The 24,831-nt window shown below is 44.2% G+C and overlaps 1 protein-coding gene across 2 annotated transcripts; it reads right to left on the bottom strand.

Moving 5' to 3' along the window:
• Positions 1 to 1,548: 1,548 nt before the first annotated feature.
• Positions 1,549 to 24,439, bottom strand: LOC107224927 (limbic system-associated membrane protein). 2 transcript variants are annotated; one of them, XM_015665183.2, is made up of 10 exons: positions 24,078 to 24,439; positions 7,196 to 7,372; positions 6,758 to 7,119; positions 6,549 to 6,684; positions 6,057 to 6,338; positions 5,856 to 5,962; positions 5,448 to 5,643; positions 5,138 to 5,170; positions 4,702 to 4,831; positions 1,549 to 4,507 (listed from the first exon to the last, which is right to left on the bottom strand). In XM_015665183.2, exons 1-9 carry the CDS (start codon positions 24,130 to 24,132, stop codon positions 4,728 to 4,730), a joined length of 1,452 nt encoding a protein of 483 aa, XP_015520669.1. In that variant the 5' UTR covers positions 24,133 to 24,439; the 3' UTR covers positions 1,549 to 4,507; positions 4,702 to 4,727. The 2 variants fall into 2 exon arrangements, with proteins under 2 accessions (XP_015520669.1, XP_015520670.1); XM_015665184.2 differs by lacking the exon at positions 5,138 to 5,170 and having other exon boundaries at positions 24,078 to 24,438.
• Between the last annotated feature and the right edge of the window lie 392 nt (positions 24,440 to 24,831).

Here is a 24,831-nt window from a genome sequence, read left to right as displayed (position 1 = left end):
TTCAGCAGGTGCTTTTTTCCTCGTATCTTCTCTCCCGTTGATCCCACGCTCCTTTTGCTGCGTTTTCTGAGTTCCTTGGGGTCCAATTGGTCGGGAAAGAGTCATACGAATCAATTCTGAGTCGAAAAATTTCTTGGCAAAAAAAAAAGGAAGGTTAACCCCTTAGTATTTTTGGCGAAAATTTTCGCGATTTTCATAAGTGCTGGAATAAATTAATTGTGGCACTATTCCGACGTAATTTAGCGAGAGAAATCGATTGGGTGCAGTCCCAATGAGCTGCGAATATTGTATAAAAAGTTACAGCCAGAAAACGAAAACCTGTGATTTCGACATTTTTCAGCAGGTGCTTTTTCCTTCGCCATTTCTTCCCTGTTGATCCCACGCTCTTTTTGCTGCGTTTTCTGAGTTTCTGAGAGTCCAATTAGTCAGGAAAAGGTCATACAAATCGAATCGGAGACCCAAAATTCTTGGTCGAAAAATAAAGAAAAAGTAAGGCTGATTTCCTGGGCGTCCATTCAGTCAGGATAGGGTCATTCAAATCAAATCTGAGAACAACAATTTTTCGACCGAAAAAAGATTTTCTGCGATTATGAAAAGTGATGGAATATATTATTTGAGCTATTGTTCCGACGTTCTTCGTTCTTGAGAGGAATCTATTCGTAGTCATTCTTAAGCCACTGTGAACAGCGGATCAAAAGCTCAGTCCGAAGTGCAGTGGAATCTTTTCGTACGCTTTTCCTATTATCCCCACAACGTTGTAGTAATGAGTTCTAACTGAATCGTTCATCATTGATCCTTAAAACCAGCAAGCGGAATTGTACAGCAATTATTGTTATTGCAGTCTTGTGATATTAATATGCCGCAAGATCGTATCACTCGTGCAGGAATAGACGCGAATTAGTGATTTGGTTATTGAAAAGTCACAGAGAGTGATTTCATCATTTTTTATTTTGCGTAATGTATATTGTACATGTACATATATTATCATATAATATAATGTAATATTCCAGTACGTTTGTTCTATGTATGGTTTCATATCTCTTAGACAAATCAAGTTGTTCTGGAATTTTGATAGTCATCGATACTCATATATATTGTGATCAGAATATCAACTCTTTAGTATTTGATTGAAGCAACCGCTGGAAGCTAAACTGCATAGAGCAATGACTGTGCATTACACGTCTTACTAGGATCAGTTTCTCCACACCATAGGCATTCTCACTACAGGCACAATCAATGATTTCTAAATCTAGTTTACAATCTCTAGATATTACGCTTGTACCCACCCATACCGCCCACTTCTTAGTCTGTAATTTCACCTGTCATGAATATTGTTCATTACATTTTCTGTATGTTCAAAGCCGTTGGTAAATTTCAAGGCAATTGACAGTTTGAATGATTCACGTCAGTTCACGTCGAACAACTCCGACACTAACAATGACGCAACCGTTCGGACCAGAACGGATCACCGAAGAACGATCCAAATTGTTCAACCCCATATTTCCTTTTTCAAAGCATAAAAAAATAAATTACAGCCGTATAACCTTGTACAATGTCCATGAATGTATATTCTTTTCATACAATAATTCACTATATTGGATATTACAGAATATATATCAGAGCACAAGTATGCGTGAAGCGTATAGAAATCAATACATATTTACTCTAAGGTAGGCACATATAACAGATCTCATACCCATTGGTAAAATATTCCTTCTCACATACGTCATGACATAACTTTACACGTAGAAAATAGAATGCCTCGCTAACATATACATAACATTATATATGTTTATAATAAATATATATATGTAAATTTATTTAGTTACATCTATGCATATTTTCGCATGTGTTTGTGCGTAAAAATTTCATACGATGAATAACGCAAGACACTTGATCGCGATCTCGATCATCGTCGCTGTAGGATGAAAAAGAGTTACCCGACTCCCGTCTTTCTGACTTTAATAATTATACTACGTATTTGACCCCCACATAATTAAGACTCGTTTGCTCGATCAAATCGATAAAATAAGGCACCCGTTGAGACTCAATAGTCAATTTATAATAAATTATCTTCCCTGCTGTCGGGCGACCTGACAATAGTCAGAGACCTCGCTCGTTAGGCAAATTCTAGTGACCAGCTGAAGGTTGAAATATCCTTGAAACTCTACTTGAATTGCGTTCATTTGTCTGTATTGTTTGATATCGAAATTTTCAGAATCGCTCCAATAACGAGTTCTGTTGAATTCAACCGTCGTTTCCTGAGTTACGTTACATTCGTCAATGTGGAGAGAGAATTATAAAAATAACACAACATTAGTTAAATCAACACATTAGGTATAACTTTGTGAATTTATCTTATGTGATATGGTTAAGTTTAGCACTAAACTGAAAGTGAAACAAAATTTTCCACCACTGTGATTAAATGTATAACGGACCCTGATTCCATACTCTGTTCATTCCCTCTCCCTCCATCTGACCCTCCTCCCTTCGGTTCTCTCGCCGTTCAATTTACTCTTTATGGCCTGGTAGAAGAATTGTGAATATTATTTAAAACCTGTCGTCGTTCCTCATGGAAAGGGAATATCAGACAGCAGAAAGCAGCAATCAGACATAGCTTAGATTCAACGCAAAGTGCTCGATGTTTCTAATATAGGTCAATTGAATCGTAAACTATCCAATAATGTAACGATTATCAACAAGTTCGACAAGAAATATGCACGTTACTTATAGAAATACATTATATTGGTATATATTATGGCTCGTAGTTGGATATATTATATTTTGATCATAAGTATTTGAAAGATGTATCAATTAGTCATTGATCATAATATGAGCGGTTGACTGAGTGTATTATACGTATCCAAGATATGTGAAATAACGAAGAAGCGTTTGTGTGTGTGTCTGTATGAGAAAAGAGAGAGAGAGAGAGAGAGAGAGAGAGAGAGAGAGAGAGAGAAATGTATACTATCATCATTTGATCACAGCGATCAAAGAACTTTTAAGGTTCTGCGAATGTCAAGCGGACGATTTCGAGAGCGCGGAAATTCTTGGCGCATAGCATAAACATAGCGTGGGGTGGTGCATGGAACTAGAAAATGAAAAAATAATTATAGGACTCTCTGCCGCCATCTGGGCATTTTATTACTTTGGTATATCTAATTACACATGAATCTAACACCAAGAATGGCGCGCCCTGTTTATTTCCAGCTTGTCTATCCTTGTACACCTACAAAATAAATATACATACGATCTCACCCACGACCGCCTAGACGCATGCATCGATACAGTTTATTTGTTTATTTGATTATTTTTTCTTGTAACGCCAAGGTGTTTTTTGTATTTACCTAATTCGTAATATCGATAAAAATCGCTCATGTTTAATACCCGCAATTTGTTGATAAAAACATCAGTGTTAATATAATATACATATTGTGTATATACATAGTACAGTATAGTATACATATATATTATATTACACGTCTATAGTATAGTATGTATATAATATACTATATAATATGTATATATATACATAATATATACGAGATTCTGTTGAACAATTAGACTAAAATAAAGCTTTCGTGACGAAAGAAATCGTGTGATTGTACATCACACTAATTTAATACTATGTCTCAACTAGAGCCAAAATTATTCTCTTTTCCGTATACTTATACTTATTTTAAACAATCATTAATTATATCTCTGGGGTGGGTTTTCTTTTCTCACATTCAAGAGAAATCAGGAGTACAGATCAAGTTAAAGAAGATGAATAGTTGATTTAAATATGAAATAAAGATAATAAAATAAAAATGTACAATCATATATATGTGTGTGTGTGTGTGTGTGTGTGTGTGTGTGTGTGTGTGTGTGTGTGTGTGTGTGTGTGTGTGTGTGTGTGTGTGTGTGTGTGTGTGTGTGTGTGTGTGTGTGTATATATCCTTGAACTATATATATATGCATATATAATATTATATTACATCGATGATAAAACTAATATTAATAATCGTAAAACTAATAATAATAATAATAATAATAATAATAATAATAATAATGGTCTCTCTGACATCGTGAATTTTAAATCGTAAATCACCATCAGTCGACATGGGCTCTTCCAATTAGAAAAAAACGTAAGAAAATTAGAAATTCGTTAAGTACCTGTTCGGCCCTGTATAATGTAAGTATGAAAATTGCAGCATTTTAGCTGTTTATTGTTTTTTCTTATTTTTAGCCCTAGGTTTTTTATTTTGCATTATGATAGATATATATAACGTGTATATATATATATATATATATATATAAATATTTAAACGAAAAGATTTGGAACGAAGGAAGAGCGAGTATAAAAATTATTTGTATGTATACGTATACGTATAATAACCAACAAAAAACCTACGGTAATCAACGTTGTCTTCTGAGAGGCTGTGCGGTAGATACGCATATATACTATACATATATCCACCAGGCGAGTTTGGCGACCGGTGTATACGCTTTGGCTGTAGCAATTTACCTGGAACATTGAGACGTGCGATTAGATACGAATTAGGACATAGAGCTGCGTGCGGTGATTTAAGCTGCCTAATAAACCTTCCTCCGACATCGGAATGTGAAAAGTGAAGATGAAAAAAGGATTTGTGAGAAAACCATTATTCGGAAAAATAATTATTGTATTAATAGGCGTAGAAAAAAAGAGTGTCGACTTACCTACGTCGTTCGATACACCGAGTAGGTTAAAGATACGTGGTATAGACGTGGAGTGAAGCAGCTAAGATTAGCAATCTCGAAAAGACGAGGAATTGGTGTCTCGCCGTTTCACCACCTGATACTGACTCTCCTAAAACGAAAAAACGCAGGGATCAGAGACGCTTTCATGATTTCAATTGCCGCGATGTTTGTTCGTTTTTAATTATTCAAGTTATCCCAGAATTACAAGATCAGAAATTACGTGGATAGTTGAAAGTAAAATTAAACAAACTATGCGAATGGATGTGTGGAAGAAACGGTACGTGTGTACAAAAGGAGATACGGTTATGAACGCATGCCAGTTTCAGCGGACATTTGTTTTATACATGTAAGTATACACATAGTTTAATAGGTATGTACATATAATATACACATATAGTGAAATGACAAAACGTACCACTTGCCGGTAAATCTTGGCTCTGATAATAATCTATAAAGAAACGTAAGAGAAGTCAAAATTTGTGCGAGAAAAAAAAATTGATAAATTTAGAGCGGTCCTTTTGAGCAGCCGATTATAGGATAGTCAGACTTTAATACGAAATAATAACTTTGTGAATAACGAAGGGCAATGTTTTCATGTGGTATATTATACTGGACGATTGTCTGGAAAACCGAGTTACCAAAGTCTCCCTGTTCCCTTCTACACCTACGTACGAAATGAATATCGAAAACTCATGCTGAAAGTTGTGACGAAGCGATGATCTTACCACTCCAAAATTCGTGAATCTTTGAATCGCGGGGTGACCATCCGTATTGGTTCCGAGCGTAGAGTACAGTTTCGTACGAACCCTGTTCAACACCTTCCAAGGGGTACTCGAGGATGTATGGAGTGCCCGAGGCTGCTTCGGTGACCTTTGGTGTAACGGTTTTCCACGTATCTTCACCTCGCTGACGATAATTGAGCTGTAACAAAAATCAGTACAATTACAATCCTGCATTTCCGATGTCACCGACCTGGTCGATCCATGTCGAATTACTCCGAGCAAGATTACGGAATTGTGAAAAAATATGAAAACGATTGACCGAAAATTAGAAACGAAGGTTTCTCCTCTATTTTCAAAGCTATGGCAATGATCGTAACGATGAAGAAAAAAAGGCCCGAAGGCGTAACGTACTTCGTACTCCAGGATCGGGGCATGGCTGTTGACGATCCACTTAAGGATCGGAGTAACCTTATCGGGTGCGCTGTCGAGTCCGTAGAACTTAGCCTCTGCGGGGGTACCTGAGAAAACGGCGAGGGTGTAAGGAAACGAATTAACACCGTGCAATCGCTGACCGAAAACGGTTTTCAGCCTCCGTTTTCACTTTATACCAACCTGTAAGTTCGACGGTCGCATTCGCGGTCCCCATCTTGTTTGTCGCTCGGCACGTGTAATTTCCGAAGTCATCCTCCATAGTGCGGCTGATTGCGAGGGTGTAGTTAGCCTCTAGAGCGCTTATCGGTATACGGCTTTTATTCTTGCCGTTCGTGATTTTCATTCCATTTCTTATCCAGACAACCTCGGCCATGGGATAGGCGTGGACGGTGCACTTTATCTCCGATTCAGTTCCTACCGCCGCATGAATGCGTTTGTGCTCCACCTCGACCCTGGGAGCATCTGCATGTGAAATAAACAAAGTTAAAACACACGGAAGCCGAGGGGTTAATCACTCATGCGATTTCATGTACATCTGAATTCAAAGTTAAAAAGACTTCAGGGATTTCGAAGGATTTCAAAAGATTTCGCAAGATATCCGGAAAATTGTACACCGGATTACACGTGTGATTAGCCTTCGGATGATCCGAAGTAAGATGCAACGATACTCACGCTTAATCAAGACGTTGATTTTTCCGACTTTGTTGCCCGCGAGGCACTGGTAAAGTCCGATAGTTTCCATGGCAACGTTGCGGACGGTGTAGTTACTTCCGTCCGGCGGGAACTCGTCGCTGGTTAACCTTTTACCCTGGAAGATAGCAGAACTAGGGGTAGCCCGACATGACATTGAAAGCCGTAGTCGAATCTCCGTGATATCATACCTGGAAGGACCACGTGATCAGTTTTGGCTTCGGCTCCCAGTCGGCGAAACAGGAGAGGGTCACGTTCGTGTTAGGCCGCTGGACTACGGTGTATTCGCCGGGCTTAACGATTAATTTTCCGGTGTGAGTGGCGGCAGTTGTAGGAGTTGCAGGAGGAACGTAGATACGAACTGAGTGACTTATTTTCTCATTTGTATCGGTGATGATGCATTTGTAATTGTCGGACTCGTCGCTCTGTTTGAAGTCGTTTACGACCAAACTGCCGTTTCCTTCTAGCTTGATCCGATCTGGTTCTGCCGTGTACGGATTATCACCAAAGTAAATGACATCGCGGTCCTTGTACCACGCGATCAGAACGTTTTCTGGAAATATTTCGCGTCGTTTTAAACAACATCTTCGCTCGGAGTACCAATGTTAGTAAAGTTTCAGAGTACCAACCCGAGTTTGACACGTTGCAAGGCAGGATCACTGTGTCGCCTACGTGCACTCGCAGCGCTAGAGGTTTCGTGAGGATCTCCGAAGATACCGAAGGTCCAGGATCGGGTTGCGAGTTTGTTTCATCTGCGTAATCGGCGTCGTCGAGATACGCATCTCCTGTTTCTGGCCTGCATCCACCTGCGATAAAATATTCAAGTCGTGTGAAAAGCCCGACGCGCAGCGACGGAAAATAGGTACGAAAAATTTTTTCTTTCCGAACACGATGAAACATCGTACGTCAAGGACGACAGGAAATGCAGTGATTTTTAAAAGGAAGGCTTGCTTTATGGTAGTTGAACACGCGATTAGATTGGCATTTGATATATTACGAAAAAAAAGTATACGCTGACGATGAGAAAGGTATCGGAGACATTTTCGCCAAAACTACATCACTGTCCCTACTCTTATTAACGAATTTTTCGTCCGCACGCGCGTTGGCGTTGAGGATGTAAAGGCTATACATTCTCAACCAAAAGTGATTCTCGTCGACGGTATTAAATAATTTGCGATGAGACGAAAATCGGAAAAAAATCCACCACAAGAAAGACGATTCCTCCATTTTTCAAAATTTAATATTTTCGTAAACAGAAATTTCAAAATAACGAGTAAATTCTTCAAACTTCACGTGTATTCGGAATAGTTGACGAATTCATCTCACGTGAGAAAGAAAAAAAACATTCCCTGGAAATGTGTCAAACTTGTCGATAACTTTCGGGTAGGGTGATAACTGACTGGGTAGGGCAGAGTTTTTTCTTTGATTGAAAACAGATGAATGATAATTTATCGTGCCGGTGTTTCGGGCATAAACGTGCTAATCGTTCGACCTTCCTTTTACCTTCAGGGAGGGACACCGCAGAGCAGCCTCATGCCCATATTTCACGGCTCGCCGTCGCGGATGACACGCACGAGCCAGGGGATGTATATAAGAGGAAAACTGGGGCAAGCAAACTTCTATCCGTTCTCCACCCCTCCGTTCCGTTGCCACCCACTCGAGTGGACAGACAGACACGTTCGTGGAGCGTCACTGGGTTAATTTAGGTACGTGCCGTAGGGCGCGGACGTGATTGGAAAGGTCTATATAGCCAGGCACGTATACGTATAGGTAGGTACACGAAGGGGTATCCTGGTACATAAATTCAACAACCTGCTCGATAATACCTTCTCGCAGTCTGTTTGGAGTGTGAAACAATTTCGTCGTTCGTCGAACACCGTCAAAATTCTACGTATGATTTTAGTCGAACATCGCTCGGTATAATTATTCTCCGTACAGTCGAGTAGCGCCGAACAATGTCGAACCTATGAAGGATAAGGCTTGATTACCAGAGAGTTCAAACTTGATGACAATTGAAATGTTTAAAAATTCGAGGTCTTTGATCTTTACGGCAGCTGATTAGCTGGATCTAAATTATAATCGCGATGTGTCTATATTTTAGACTTGTCGCGCGGTGAAGATGTTGACAATAAACTCAACTTTCGTATAAAGACAAAAATCGTAGGTGGTAACAAATCAAACAAAGTTAAACCAGGTTGTACGCACGCTGTAGAAGTAAACTAATCACGGTGCGATAATTTTGGCAATGTGTGGTGAAATTTCGCAATAAAACTCAGAGATGTATCTACATCACGCGATGACTCGTGTTTAGATCATAATTTATTCTTGTACCTAACTACACATGCAGTGTCCGCCGACTAGCCGTATATGATGACAATGAGTCGTTCGTTACGGAAAGAAAAGCAATGACGATGTAGCGTCACAGGTTATCAATGCGGAAAGATTCGCGCGACATGTTTATTGTATTACGTGTCGTATGCGCGACCATCCTAATACATACGTGAGAAGGGGATCGCGTGATTAATCGATTCCACTCACGTAATGTTGCGGCTTTATTACAAATACCTAGCGGAGAAACGGAGTGATGATGACATCTTGCATCGCTAATTTAGTACCACTGAAGAGGCGTTCAAAGATCACGGTCTCTTTTTAATAACACTCCTCGCGTCCCCTTTCATCCCGTCGTTTCTCATAAACGCGGTGGTGGCATATAAGAATAAGGTCGCGCGATGCCGAGGGTGCGTATCAAGTTGCCCCCCAGCTTGTACCGGATGAGGAGACGACCTCGTTCCGGGTACACCTAGCATATTCGAATCTGCACACCTTCGGCACCTCAGAGAACTCTAGACTGAGTTGTCGCTAAGAGGTTATACCTTCACCCGGACAGGATTTATCAAAAATCGTTTTTCTTTTTGAAATTTCCCGTCCTCCCGAGTTGCCTGGATGCCACCACGACGGGTGTACGATTATCGGAGTGACAGGGGTTGGATCTGGGTTAACATGGCCGTCTGGCGCGTGCGGCCTGCACCCCTGAAGGTGGGTCCAGACCGAGCATATGCTCGAGGTATTCGTTCGCCTCACGATTCCGGCATATGCTCTCGCCCCGTCCCTGGAATCCGTGACCCGGAACGCCTTCCAGTTTTGTCCAATTGCCAGCTGGTCGCGGGCCGATGACGACGGTGAGGGTGGCGGATCGCACGTTGGACCCAGTGCCCTTTTGGTCCAAGAGGGCAAGGTCGGGACGATGTGGAGGCGAAGAAGCGCCAACGATGAGGAACGAGGTGCATGTCGGGGTAAAAGCACAGGAGAACGGAATCGGAATCGGACACGGCCGCGCCCGCGCTGCGTTTTGCGGACGATGAAGTCATCGCGAAAACATAACCAGCTCATGTGCTCCCCACACCCGACACACTACCAAAAAAGTCCCCTTGAAACGACGCGATCTTCCGCGACCAAACTTGTCATCTGATGTCACCGCGGACCCGGCATCCGTTAACTAACTCATATTTCGATGCTGCTGTCGTTACGTAGTTTATTCAAGACACGCTCTGTATGGGCAGTGATTTCTGTGCTCAGGCACGGACGATATCTTGATCATTTTTTTCCAAAGCCCGTGGGACGTATAATATCTGCTGACTGAACTGTCAACGAAGCATTGAAATATTGGAATACAGTGGTGACCGCAATTAGTCCTCGATCGTCGCTTTCGACGGCGAAGCTGTCGCTTAGAGAAGAGATTTTAGCACACAGCTATATCAAAGTTGAGTCATACTTACACGGAAACGGTTTTCTACGAACGTCACTTTGCTCGACGACGAGTTAAATCGTGCATTTTTGCATTTGCTACTACATCCCATTGTAACGTTCAGAGACGAGAATTTGGCGCTGCGTCAAAGGGAAAGGCTCAACTATATAAACACCTGTTCCCTGCCAACTTATAACGTGTGCTGACCTATAACGCGGCGACGAGGCGTGGCCGCGATACGAACACACATTTACAGATATAAAGTAACTCTTCGTCAGCGTCGAAGGAGAACTATCGTTACGAACTGAATAAAATATCAACTCTGGTACACGTACACGTTGAAAAAAATAATCAAACCGTTACGATATTATCATAATTAATTATACCTGACAACGAGTTGCACCTGATCGTTTTACTAGAACAGAATAGCCGGACTGAAACGTGTTCGATTCTCATTATATCACTGATGTAAATCGAAACCTACCCCTATCCTCGATTCCGTAACGGACCTCGAACTGTGAAGACTTTGTTTCGACGGGATGACGTAACCTCCGACAGCATATTTCCTCGAGTTCGTTAATGGCACGATGTTCGCCCCATTGATTCCCATCGCGAGTATTCGTAGTGTTTATTATACGTGTTAAATACGCGTGTGGTCACGCACTCTGGTACACCGTATACATTATAACACGGACGTCTCGCAGCGCGCATACAAACGCTTTCGACTACGCAGCACTTACACATATCCCTCGTTAAAAACACTTGGGTGTGTATGATCATAAGTGCGGGTGCTGGCGCGTTACGCAGCCGCTTGTTCAACCGGGTCACAAAAGGTTTGTGCGATGGCTGGAATAGCTGCGCTATGCCCTGTGGCATATATACGCCGGCAACATCTACGCGTGTACACACACGCGCGCGGATACGTAGGAAAACGTAGCGAGACACGCGCCGTCAAAATCTACTTGCCTTGGCACAACAAGTATCCGAGACGAAATTCAACGCCTACTTTAAAGGAGCTCCAGCGTAGGGCTCGAAGATGGTGAAGTAGGTTCGATTTCAATTCAATATCAGACCCTGGTTTGACGCTAAAAATGCGTCCGAAATTTACAGATTTACCGAGCTCAGGCTCAAAGTAGGATATGTCTGGAATCTCCTTTAACTCTCCGGAGGATGGGTTAATCCTGCTTGCTCGAAACTCTTCCTTAGCGCTCAAAATCCCAACCCGGTGATAAAGGTCCGTTGATTCTGATCGATTATGGCAGAAGTACAAAAGATACGATTGAAACGTATGAAATCAAATTAAAATTCCAATAAACAGGGATCGGCTTACACACGCTTATAATCGTATTTTCTGTATATTCAATCAGTCGAAAGGGATTTTTTATTCGTAAGAACTTTGAATAAATACAATTGAAATGCGATACTTAATTTTTAAATGTTATCGAAATTCGTCAAAATTATGTCGAAATAGCCTTTGAATTATTCGTTGTCAACACTCGAATGTCACTGTAACAATATATCTGTATACGATGAGTCACAGGTCCGATGGATTAGCTGTAGATTCGATAGGTTTAATCACTCTCTGGGAGCGTCAAAGTTGGGTCTGGTACTTTGCTTTTGAGGAGTCGGAGGTTCAATGTAGGACTTGTTCTGAAATCCTTGTGACCCAGAGGGTCAACGTAGGATTTCTAGGTTCAGTTTCCTTCAAAGTAGGTTTGTACGAACCTTGATAGGGTCAAACGTAGGCGCTGAATTTCGACTCGGCGTTATGCTGCGGCATGGGGAGAGGAGGAGGTCGAGGAGGAGGAGGAGGAGGAGGAGGAGGTGGAGGAGGAGGAGCCACGGTCGCTGATTATTTTCGTTATCGGGTCTTGGCCAATTATCACCTGCCTATCTGCCATCGGTGTGAGCGAATGCGAACCGCGTCGAGCTCGATGTAGGGCTGTGAATTATACGTTTGAATATTTATACAGAACACCAGGCACCGACGTTGCAGCTACGACTATTGTACACAAAAGCATCGGTTACAGGTATCTTCGCTTTCGAAACACCGTTGGTAAAACGATTGAAAGAATAAACTACGCGTACGAAATCGTGGCCCAAGTTTTCTTTAGATAGGTTTGTATCGATAACAGATTGCTAGATCGCTGCAGCAATTATTACCGCCTCTAACGTGTATCCAACAGCGTCTTACGAACCGCGCGAAAATATCAAACCGACAGCAATGTGCCTGTAGTACGGTATCTGGGACATGGGGAATACTTCACCGCAGATCCACGAAACTAATATATAAATATACACACACACATATACGTATACATGTGTGGATAACCCATTCTCGAATGTGACGCGGGTCTATATATACGCGTATCTGACCAAACGATTTTGCAACTGCGGGTTAGCGCATTCAAATATTTATCACGTTAAGTCAACAAGATTTCTATCACCTTTTTCAGTCTTCCCAAAAATATCTTTCGAAAGAAACGAACATATTGCAGTCAAGAAAGAAGAGCCAAACGGAACAAAAAAAAAAAAAAGTACAACTACGGTGCTTCCGAAAGAACACATCTTTTTTTTTATTTATTTTTTTGTACAGCTGTGTAAAAAACGCGATTGTTACAAGTTTCTTTGCAAAATATTAAAATAATCGAGGCAAATATTTGCTAACACCGACGTTGCCGACACTCAATCGTGTATCGAATATTGACGGTGGATGTACACCCCCTGCAAGTATCTATAGGCATACGCACAATACGGATGGACGAATGTGCGCATAAAACAAGCGCAGATATACCGAGGCGTCGATACGGTAATACGTACGAAAATAGGTTCACGGCTGTGGCGTCTGCTTCGCCCTTCCCTGGCTTGTCCTGCCCTGCCCAGCCCTGCCCCATTACCCACACAGAGACGTGACTACACCTACACGTGCGTTGCACGCATGCACGTGTACGTCCGAAGACTCTGCGAACGATTTTCTCCAGTGCTCGAATCCTTCGTCCGTAATACACTTTTGTACGTATAACGTGTGTCTATCTATACGACGTATAATCTTCTTCATTGATTCGCAGCGGCTGCCTCGGTTCTTCGCAGCCGCTCATTGCACTTGATACAATAACATATCTAGTTCTCTCAATAAAACTCCAATTACCGAATCGTCTTGGCTCTTAATCTTCGGCGTCGCCGTAGCTTCGTCGTCCTTGACCACGCGATGAAAATTTTCAGTATCAAGGCCGCTCGACGACGACGACGGTCTTACCCGTCTTGGACGGCGTTTATATCGAATGGTGGATGCGGTACGTGCGTCGGGGTTCGGGTGAATTAAGATACCGTATCATCGTCGGGGTGCACGGACGAAAATATAAAACGGTTGCGGTCAGCGAGTCGCGGCGCGAACAGATCCGAACGAGAGTGAAACTATTATTAGCTTACAGAGAAAAGAGCGATGGATAGACGGACAGATGAATAGATAAATCGATGTGCATGGTGGCTCGAGGCGGATAGCCGCAAGGTGTAGACCGCGTAAACTTGGCGATTGAAACTAAACAGCAACGCGGAGATCATTACGCAACGTGTGTCGGCCTTCTCTCTCTCCCTCTCTCTCCTTCTCTTTCCTCGGAAGAGCGTTCCTTCTAGCTCGCCTTCACTTTCGACGCCGATGGACGTAATGGGCGGATCTTGTTTACTCGTATATCGCTTACATTTCACTATATTACTACACCACGTAATCTTTTATCTGGAGTGACGCCTTCGGCCTCCGATGCTTGGATGTGTTGGCGATAACCGCGTGCATTTCACGCGTATATGCACCCGGCACGCGGACGCGACCGCGGTGAAAAGTCACAGTGACCGACTCGCCGAGTCATGACTGGGTCAACCGTCGTTACCCAGAAGCTCTCCCAGATACCCTCCAGCCTGCGGGCACCAAGGCTTTCGGAGGGATCGGAGGTTGGGCGTGGAGGCGTCTAAATACGGACTGGGTCACCGCGGAGTGCTGCAGCCCAGCCCGAATCCCTGTCTTTTCGCCTGCCTCTGCACACACCGATCCTCGGAAAAACTATTCGTTTAGTTCGAAGATCCGAAACGGTGTCAAGTCGTTTATCGAGGGATCGTTACGCAACTGGAATTGAAATGTTCGGACGTTGAATCGACGCGCGGGCATCGTCTTTTTTTTTCGAAAGTCGCTGCAGGTGCATATATACTACTCAACGGACACATAGTACGAAGAGAGAAAACGAAACGATGTATGAAAAAGAAATCGCTGTTTACCGCGTCTACTCGGTCGTTGGAAAATTATATACGATCCGTGTGTAGCGCAATTTTTCTCTTTTACGAAACGTGAAACCCGAATCTGATGCGTGTAACGCGCATCATGTTATGCTATGAGCTGCAAGAGCAGTGAGATATAGATCAGTGAATAGGGACGGCAAGAATTCCTCGCAAATACGGCTCAATGCGCGCGCTTGCCGATTTACGTTTACGTGTGTACGAGGGACAGGCCTCGGAAGAGATCCGAGAATCTCGGAGCAAAACGTTACGGGTGGATTCCACATTGCAGCTCCGCGGTACGTTATAATAAATAGGCTCGCATTCCGTCGTCGCGCGGGACTCGTCGCGTTATACCCGAATTAGACGTAAGACGGAAGTGAAAATTCAATCCTATGGTGCGAAGGGCCGTGATTCGAGATGCGTAGGAACGTGTAGATACGTCGGTGACGACGCTGACGGAATGCCGCTGGCACCGGTTCAACGGCCCCGGCATTCGCGACGATCCTCCGCGAATTTGTAAAAATCCGGCACATTTACGCGTATACATATACCACTTTTAGTAACCCGGACGAAATTTTTCCGTCGCGGCGATTAAATACGAAATTCGTTAGGCGTACGCCGTTAATTACCGCCTAGGCGTGTATAACCCATTAGCCGTGTACGAGTTCCGCACCCTGCGCCAGAGAGCGTTGCCCATAAACGGGGCATATTTCGGGGCTACCGTTACCCGTGACGTGCAAACTCGCCTACCTCTACGCCTAGGAATGACGCGCGAAGCGGGGACCCATGCTCCGGGAGATCGTGACGATAGGGCACAGCCGTTAACCGTCCCTGCAGGTCAACGATCGCGGTCATACGAGGAAATCGTTCTCGTCGATGCTCGCTCACCCGACAGGTGGATGGATTCAACTTTATATCGCGACACGAGCTCCGGCTACTTCACGAGCCAAGTGCCGTATAAGGGGTACCTTACAACCTGCGTGCGCGAGGTTCAAGGTGGATCGTGCGAAAGAGAAAAAAGTCATCCCCGTAATCACTTTTCAACCGGTATACGCGCGAGACAGCTTCGCTTCGATACCGCGGTCAGTCTTACTGGATGAGGCGATACCGATCCGATATCTCGACCGCAGAATAATACGAAATATTTTGTTGATAGTTTAAACTACGTTTCTCTGCCTTGCCGACCACCGGATCGAGACTGCCCGATCCGCACGGATCGATTCGCCGACTCAGCAGCGAGTCTTTCTTCGTCTCCGGGGGATGTTTGGCGAGTTTTATAACGGCAAGGGAGACAGGTCGCAGGTGCAGGCTCGGAGCATCCAGTCGAGGCGACCGTGAGCAAACAATGATACGAAAAAAAAAAGAAAAAAATATAGTCCCGCGGTGTAGTCGAGTCTTGGTTGAGATGTGATAAGAGAGGCAGACGGCAAGAAGCTGAGGTGATTTTTTGGAAGCTTATCGCGTCCTCGGGTAGACGTTATGCTACCACAATTTGTAGAGGAAGGTACAGGTGCTGCTGGGCCGGTTCGGTCGACTAATACTAACAATCGCGCGATTCTTCCGCCACGGCGACGAAGTGGGTACGGTACGGTAAAGTAAACTGCGACGCTTCGTGTGTATACGGACTGAGTTATTGCACGCGGTGTACGCCGTCGGAAACGGCGTCGACCCTGCAGCTGCATTGCAACGAGCAGACAGAGAATAGGTACCCACCTACCTACACACTCCTCCGGTGGCTGCACGGCTCGTTCTTGCTGGGATGCAAGGGACTGCGGAGAGTCAAGTACGGATTGTATTTTTGTACACCGGATAATGGGACGACGGGACTAGGAGAGCCAGTCGAGTCGCCATGGTGAACAGCCGCAGCACGCGCGCGTCGATTTATTTATAGGAGGGTACGTCTGCACGCTTAGGTATACGTCCAGGGTATGTGCGGCTATGGGTGTTTCGATAAATGAGAGGAAAAGAAGATGAGGGGAAGAAAAAGAAAAAAGAAATTGTAAAATAGAAGCCTCGTCTCTTTGGTAACCTTTCTTTTTTTACCCATTCGATCCCCCGATCCCCGAAATCCCCTTGTTTGTAGCTTCGGATCGAATTTAAGAGATTCCAACAAATCTATTCGTTTCTTTTTTTTTTTCTTGTGTTCTCCAATGTGGGTGTAAATTTTCTTCCCGAAAAGAAGGCTGTTCTTTCGAATCAACTTTTCAACTTCATCGGAATAAATAGCCCGTAGTGCTTGATTCGTCTACGAATAAGACTAGATTACGGTGTATAATTTTTGTTAAATGAAAAATGGTACAGCTGGGTTGGGAGAGCGATTATTGAGCTAGATGAAAATCCCCGTTTATTTTACACAGACCGAGGTGTAATATACGGATATTTGTTATTGAAGGAGGTTTAACGAGTTCCCCCCCTCCCCCCCCCCCCCCCTCCCCATCGCGTCGGGTATGTTTAACCGCAGATTTCTCACGCACGTGGACGTCGAGTATAGTTATTACGGAATAAACGAGGGGTAATTTATCGCGTAGAAGCGTCTGCAGAGAGAGAGAGAGAGAGAGAGAGAGAGAGAGAAAGTCCGTGCATACGACGCGGAGATGAGCGTAAGGAGATGATGGAACGTCTGCCGAACCACCGACCCGTAAATGATACGAGCGGATCGCAGTCGGCTCGGCGGAATTAGTAGTATAATGCAGGCTATTCAAGGAGCGCGCGAGAGCATTCGGGCCGCATGCAGTCGTCAGATGCCACGGGACGCCGCAGGCGGGTGAAAAACCGCACCGTGTCAATATCCGGCCGCGATAAGATCTCACCCTGCTGTTCCTCGGTAGTGATATAATTTTTTTATCTCCGGCGAAGACGCGTGGGAGACGCGGGTGGCTCACCTATGCACGTAGTCGAAAATTATATGACGCGTGCGTGTCTTGGGATGGAAGAGGTCTGCGTGTACATATAGGCGGGAATAAAAGTTTACGAATACAAGCGTCGCGGTGAGATCCGTTAATTAAACACCGTTGCTAGAACCACGCGTTATGGATCCAAGTGACAACGCGTATCCGGGAAAACGAGAAGACAATGCGCGCCAGGGGGACTGGAAATTGGGTCTAGCTAGCGGTAGTTGGATAAACAAACGTGTACAAAGGGGCTTTGAAGGCCCCCCTCCTGGAGGCCGGGTTGAGTTGAAATTACGATTTTGAAAAGTTCCGAAAGCGACGAGTTCCAAATTTTTTTGCTGGCGAAATGGTTATTCTGATTTTCCGGTTTTCCTGATTTTTTACACCCACTTGTTGAGTAAACTACGCTGTCCGAGTTTTGATTGATTTTCAAAATCTTGCATTGCAATTTTCAACCGTCGGCTTTCCGACCATTCGAAACCTCGTTGTTTCTTCAAAGTTTGATTTCTCTATTCCTTCGTTTCGCCGCCAAATAATTCTGACCATCCGCTTTCGGCACTTTTAAAATTTGGAACTTCAATCCCGCCGTCGGAGGAATTCAAACGGCGTTGGTATTTCGCTGGATCTAGGCGAACCGATGACGTGATCCGCTCGGATCCAGCCTCCGAGTCCGCGCCCGCGATATAATTAGTTCCTCGCGTCCTTTCGTGACATCATCGACTTTTCGATAGAACGTCGTCGGCCAGCCGCGGTTAGAATGACTGCTGCGGTTTTTCCTCGATTCTCTCTCTCTCTCTCTCCCTCTATCTATCTCTGTAAATATACATAATATAAGGCGTTTTACGCTATTTTTTATCATGTACCCTTTTTTACCCTATCGTCGACGGCAATTGTCGGTATAATCGTGATGACGCCAACATTCTTTACAGTTTATACCAACTGGAAAACGGGTCCACGGTTGACATTCGCGGAATTTTCTCCCCGCGGTAATATTGCGCGATGAATCACGTCACCCCAGATCCAGTGCCGCGGATTACGTCAGGGTGCCGAGTAACGCAAGGCCGTCAACAGGAAACGGGAAACGGTTTTTTACACTACGCTTGGAACGCGAAGGGAGCGGGGGATGCTTGTTTACGAAATTGAACGTTTCCGGTATTTATCAAGTATTTTACCCAAACCGAATTCCCGCGATCACCGGGTGCAGCGGCTCTCCCCGCGTAAACGTAGACGCAGACGGGGTGGGCCCAAATTTTCGGGAATAAAATTCCGCAACATTTCCAGGTTTCCCAGGACCTGAAACCTAATTTTCCCCTGACATTTTCCCAGTTCTGGTAAGTTACGAGAACCTAAATCGTTCAACCAATTAACTCTATGTTCGGTACAAATTAAATTCGAGTTAGCCAATTTGTTTACTCGAGGATGACAAGTAAACTTGTTACGTCAAAAATCGTTTCTAATTCCCGTGACAAGAAACTGATACTTTCAGTTTTTTCCATAACCAAAATTAAATATCCCCTGACGACGATTCCAGGTTTTCCAGGTGTGTGGCCACTCCGGCAGACCTTTACGCGTTCTGAGGCCATCTCCTCCGGGCCTTCGGTTCCAAGCTCCGTCCACTGCATCACGCTACCGAAAAAATCGATAGGTAACTACGTCCGGAAATTCCATTAAATATTGTTCAAAGGTGAAAGGCACGCTGCGGGCTTGGAACCGAAACCGTCTAAAATTGAAACCTTACCAATGATCGTTCTCGGGTGTTGAATATATTATAATAACTAGGTGAACGAGATTCGTCGATCCTTGACCAAAGTTTCGAGTCGACTCGGCGTAGCGATGCATAATTGCGCGAACACACACGCACGGTGCAGAGCACAACGCGCGGTGGAGTTGTTTGATCATTTGGTAACAGATGCCGGTACACAATTCCAGCCGTTTGTTATAGCTGTGTACTGTCTACGTAATGCCGTTGCAGTTGCGCAATGACGTACGTACATCCATTTGTGCGACGAGTTGAAAACTCCTGTGTCCGCGGTGCTTCATGGTATGTATTTTTAGGGAGACGCAGTTTCACCATCCGACTCTGACTATCGCTCGAGCTCCGCCGTCAGCTGAGAAGACGTATCCGATTTCTATTAAATTCACTTCCAGACGTCGAACCGCTACGACGGCGTCAAAAATCATAAAGAAAGCTCAATTTCTATATATAACCGAGGCATCGGACCTCGGTCGTCCCGATTTACGACCGTTGTAATTCGTATTGGCATGCCATAGTCGACACACGCCAAAGTCGGGATAACTTCGATTTCAGATCTGTCGATTATACCTCAAAGTAATTCAAACAAACATAGAACTGGCTTTGACGTTGCACCCAATTACTGGCACGTACTGTACGTTTCCCGTTCACCAGTGTCTTTTCATCCGGTAAAAGCCCTGCTTGTCAATTCTCGATCGTTCCATCTGTTCGTTTAACGGTATACCCTAGACTCGTTCTCGGCAGCAAAAGATCCGTAAAACTCGACCAATGCGTCGTTATTCGAACGCGGGTTACAAAAAATCGTGAAAATCGCTTACGCCTCGCAATATACATGCATGGAATGGTGCAACAAGTCGGTAGGGTCGATTCTACACACGCGTGCAGTGATCTCTCGACGAAACTACCATGCATACGTGTACGAGGGGCGTGTATGTGCGGCTGGTGCACATCTTGCACAACTCGGCACTGTTGAAGCAACCACTATCAAAGACGCATCGTTATCAAAAATTCAGCCCGAGTGCAGGGGTCAAATTCCACGAACTCGCGAGCAGCGAGTTCCTCTGGCGCTGGATGTAATACCGTGGCACGGGGAGCGAGTCTCTCTCTCTCTCTCTCTTTCTCTCTCTTTCTCTCTCTCTCTCTCTCTCACACACTCGAGACAAGCTTTGCGACTCACGTTATACTCGCGAGTAGCCCGTTCGCCAAGCGAATTCCAGGCCTCCCTCTGACTCTGAAGCTTGTTTTCCTCGTACCGGCGACGAAATAAAACAAGCGGGTGATTCTACTGACCTTGATGATTCAGTCTCTAACATTGTTTAATAAATTTTTTCCCTATTCCAATTGATTTCACGCCGATGGACCGATCGAACCCAAAATCTGATCAGCGATGAGCGAAGGAAAGCCGCGTCGATTGAGACCAAGGTCGATACAATCGGGTTAAAAATTGTCTGTACGCAAGTGTTTTCTCTTTGAAAAAATAATAGCGCGAGGTTAAAAAGAGGAGAGAAATTAGATTCTCGGAGGGCGGTACGATATGCTAAATATTTTACAATATCGAGTAAATAGGCTATGGGGGAATATAAAAGCGTCGCGGCACCTCGGCGTCGGCGTACAACTTTCCCAGAGAATTCTCATCTCGTTTTCCGCATCGTTGTCGAATAAGCACGTTCCCGCGCGCGTGTAATTCACGTCGCAATGCTGCCGTTTATGGCTGATCTCCGTCCGCAGGCTTCGTCAATAAGACTAAATTGCTTAATTACTCGGGCAAGACTACCGCGTATAGCGTAACCGTAACAAGGAGGACACGAGGATACACTTCGTTGCAGTAAGTCATGGTGGGTGGGGGCATCGTAACATATATTATTATTCATCGAGTACGATTGCTAGTGAAAAACAAGTTGTGTAGAATAATTTGCTTATCAATGCTGCGTTCGGATTCCGGCCTACGAATAGTGCATGCTCACCTTCGGTAATCGTATACGTGTAAAGACGCGTGCGTGCCGCTGATCGCATTCTGTGTCATACAAGAAAAGAACGAGTAAAACTTATATAAAGTACAGTAAATAGGATTATTCGGAGTCTTCGACCGCGAACTAATATTTGGACGATTCGTATTTTTTAACATAATTTTGTCTTCGGCTCTGAGATCGCCTTGTGAAATCTGTTGAGAGCTTCTTCGCGCTCAAACTTTTTAAACACGTAACCGTTTACGTATACCTATATCCATACATAAGGCTTGATCACCTTGATTGCGAGGTAGGTACATATACAAGGTATTCAACGCGTCACCGCACGTGTAAATATTATACACACCATGGAAATGAAATCGCTGCGAGAACGGCGATGCGTCTATTACCATAGGCGCATACCGAGGTGTAATGTGTATAATATTAAATTACGAATGGAATGTTTCGGGTTTTCAGAGCTGAACTTGGAACAGAGTATTTTCTAATTATACAACAACATATCTTGCGCTTTTATTTCTTGTTTCAGTGAATCGTGAGCTTTAATCAACTACCGATGAAGCTGTGGTTTCTTATCCTGCCTCTTGACCTTTCTCTACATTTCAAACTTTAACTTCTGATTTCTCTGTTTTCGGAGAGAATGGCAAGTTATTTTAGTCACGCCGAAAAAGGAAAGTTGAAATTTTGCTAGATCTCGACGTCAAGATCGAGAGAATCACCTCCGACCATCTTTGGATGGACGCTGTGTGTGTGTGATCAACTTTAAAAACTTGGAACTGATTAGATTTTGACTCTGATCGATCAAGTACTTTTACAATTATCTAAATGACAAAATTCCCAAAAATCAATTAAATATATCTTGAGAATGGATGAATGGATTTGAATGAAAATTGGTACCACGAGATTTTTTGGGTCGCTAGTCACGAATCTAAGGTCAGGTTGGCAAAATTCAAATTTGGCGTATTCAATATGCTAAGAGAAAAAATTAACAACATTTGGATTTTGATGAGAATTGGTACTCGTCGCTTTTTTGGGTGGCTGATCACGAAACGGAAATCAGATTACGAAATCGAAAATGGCGATCCAATATGGTGGATAAAAATCTAAAAACATTCCGATTTTGGTAGAAATTGATAGACGCAGCTTTTTTGGGTCACCGATAACGAATACAAGGTCAGAATTCCAAAATTTGCAATCGTGTATCCGTTACAGTGGTTTAAAATTTAAACTATCATCAATTATTTTCATGTAATACGGTACCTGAGGGCCTTTAAATAGTCAATCACGAACCTGAATTTGCAGTTGGAAATTCAAATTCGATATTAATGTATTTTTTTTTCCTGTAAACTTGGAAACTGCAGCGTGAAAACGGAAAATTCGAGGCCTGGCTCGTGGCCAGCCTAAAGTCACTTGTTACCATTCTCGCTCGGTTATCAATATTTGGACCGTTAATTAGGTATATCGTAAGAATGCGGCGTGCAAACGTGCTTCGCCAAGATATCATCTTGCTCACGTACGACGGACGACGCGTTTTGCAACGGACAAACGAAAAGCGGCGTGCTCGGCGAGAGCCACAATCAGTGGAAATTAATTTACAAGTTATCGTCACCGTAATTCTGGACGTATAGGTACGTACGTGTGACAGCCGCATAACGTTCGACGAAACACAGCGAAACATCCGCTGGAGAACGGAATTGCTTGTAAATAATTATATGGATGCCTGTAGGCACGTATCTATAGTTGTACGACAATTATGGAGGAAAGAGAAAGGGAGGACCTCGAATCTGACACCTGATGCTATCCGGCAGACGAGAACGAATTGACCAGCTCCGAAGATTCGACATTCAATCATTGGAGAAGGAAAACAAATTCTTTACAGCCCACCCCAATTCGCTTCAATCGGTACGGGTCGGCAGAAAAATATTTTATTTTAGCTGCATGGGATGTTTTTGGTAAATATTACGTTTTCGAGTGAGCTGAATCTAAAAATGACGTCCGTTTCCCTCCATCACGTACGGTATTGTTGCAAAAGACAAGGTATTCGCATAAACGCAAGAATAAAGGAAAAACCACCATTTCATTACAACGAAATAAACAATATTTCTTATAAAAATAAACAAACGATTTCTTTAGGAAATGTACTCAACATTTTTGGTTCATTCTTCTCGGTCTCAGTGAGTAAGAATCGATAATGAGCAGTATAAAAAAACCTGTGCAGTTTTTTAGTTGCAGACGCGTGCCACTGGTCAATCCGTCTCGATTCTCTGGAATATGAAATGGGATCGAGATCGGATACTCCAAGTTATTCGAACAAGCATAAGCCGGTCTCGCAGATTGACCCGAGCCACGGATACTGACCATCGCACAGCATCGAGATTCCATATACCTGCCCGGAATTTTGGCCCTCATTATTTCGCCGGCGGCTGCAGGGTTCGCGTTCGCGTTGTTACCGTCACCATCCTTGCCATCTCGCATTTCACCGCGGTGTCGAAAAATTCTCTGTCCTATAACGTGAACTTACGACACTGACGCCAGCCGAGAAGACTGAGTTTGCGTTTGACTCGCGTTAATTTCATTCCCACTCGAGCGGATCTCGAAGGCCGCGCGAAAGAAGCCGCAGTCTTAAAGAAATTCGGGTCAACTATGCGGATTGATTGAGAAAATAACCGGGAATAACTTCTAGCGCGCGTTCGTCGCTACACTTCCAGAGTGTCTCAGGGCTCGCGATTAGTTGGCGCCGTTTTTAACCCTAGGACAAATTTGATACCCAATTTCTAGCAATTGTGTCGATATACGTACGCAGCGCGTCTGCGCGCGAAAGTCGGTTCGCAAACACATCGTGTCTGGTAATACCAAAAACAAGTATCAATAAGGGGCCATCGTCACACTTACCAGGAGCGATGAAGAGGAGGGTAAACAGAGCTGCGACCTGCACAATGCTCTTCATGACGACTGTCAACGGTGAATGACTAGTTATCTTCTGACGGAAGAGGGTGATCGATGATCACGACACTGTTTCTCTTCTTACCGTTACCACGATTACAACTATTACAACCGCCTCCCGTGAGTCGTCGATGGGGCAAATAGTCGCGTGTAGAAATATGCTCTCGCTAGTTTATCTCGCACGCGTACCATACGCATTTAAACAAGATTGACAACGCACGCGCACTCTCGCTTCTTCTCTCTCCCTCTTCCTCCGGCGGTACCAGACACGCGCTTTCGACGTACCGAGGTGAACTGAGCTCGGACCGTTCAAACTAAACCACGAGCGCCCAGCCAGCAAACTTGCCGATCGTACAAGAGAGGAACTTGCGCGCAACGGTTGCGCACGCCGCAACGCCTATTCATCGCTCCTAGAAAACCGAGGATGAGCCTTAGGACAGCGGTCGGCGCGGTACCAGCACTACCGGCTTATACACCGAGAATATCGTGGGTCACAGACTGCTCGACGATCTCCGGAATTGATTCCGTCATAATGCGGTGGACGGTCGCTTCGCCGAAACTCCGTCTCCCTTTCATTCTCGACATCGGTTACTCGTGACCACTGCAGTTGGTCCTTCGCTGCCAGGTAAACGGCAGCTGCGAAAGGCGCTTTTTGTTCGTAATCGGATCGAGGTCCTGAAAAGTTGCAGATTCCAGATGCAGC

This window comes from Neodiprion lecontei, chromosome 7 (assembly GCF_021901455.1).
Source record: "Neodiprion lecontei isolate iyNeoLeco1 chromosome 7, iyNeoLeco1.1, whole genome shotgun sequence".
In the NCBI taxonomy this organism is placed as follows: Eukaryota; Metazoa; Arthropoda; class Insecta; order Hymenoptera; family Diprionidae; genus Neodiprion; species Neodiprion lecontei.
The sequence above is the reverse complement of the archived record's forward strand: the minus strand, read 5'-3'. Positions and strand labels throughout refer to the sequence as shown.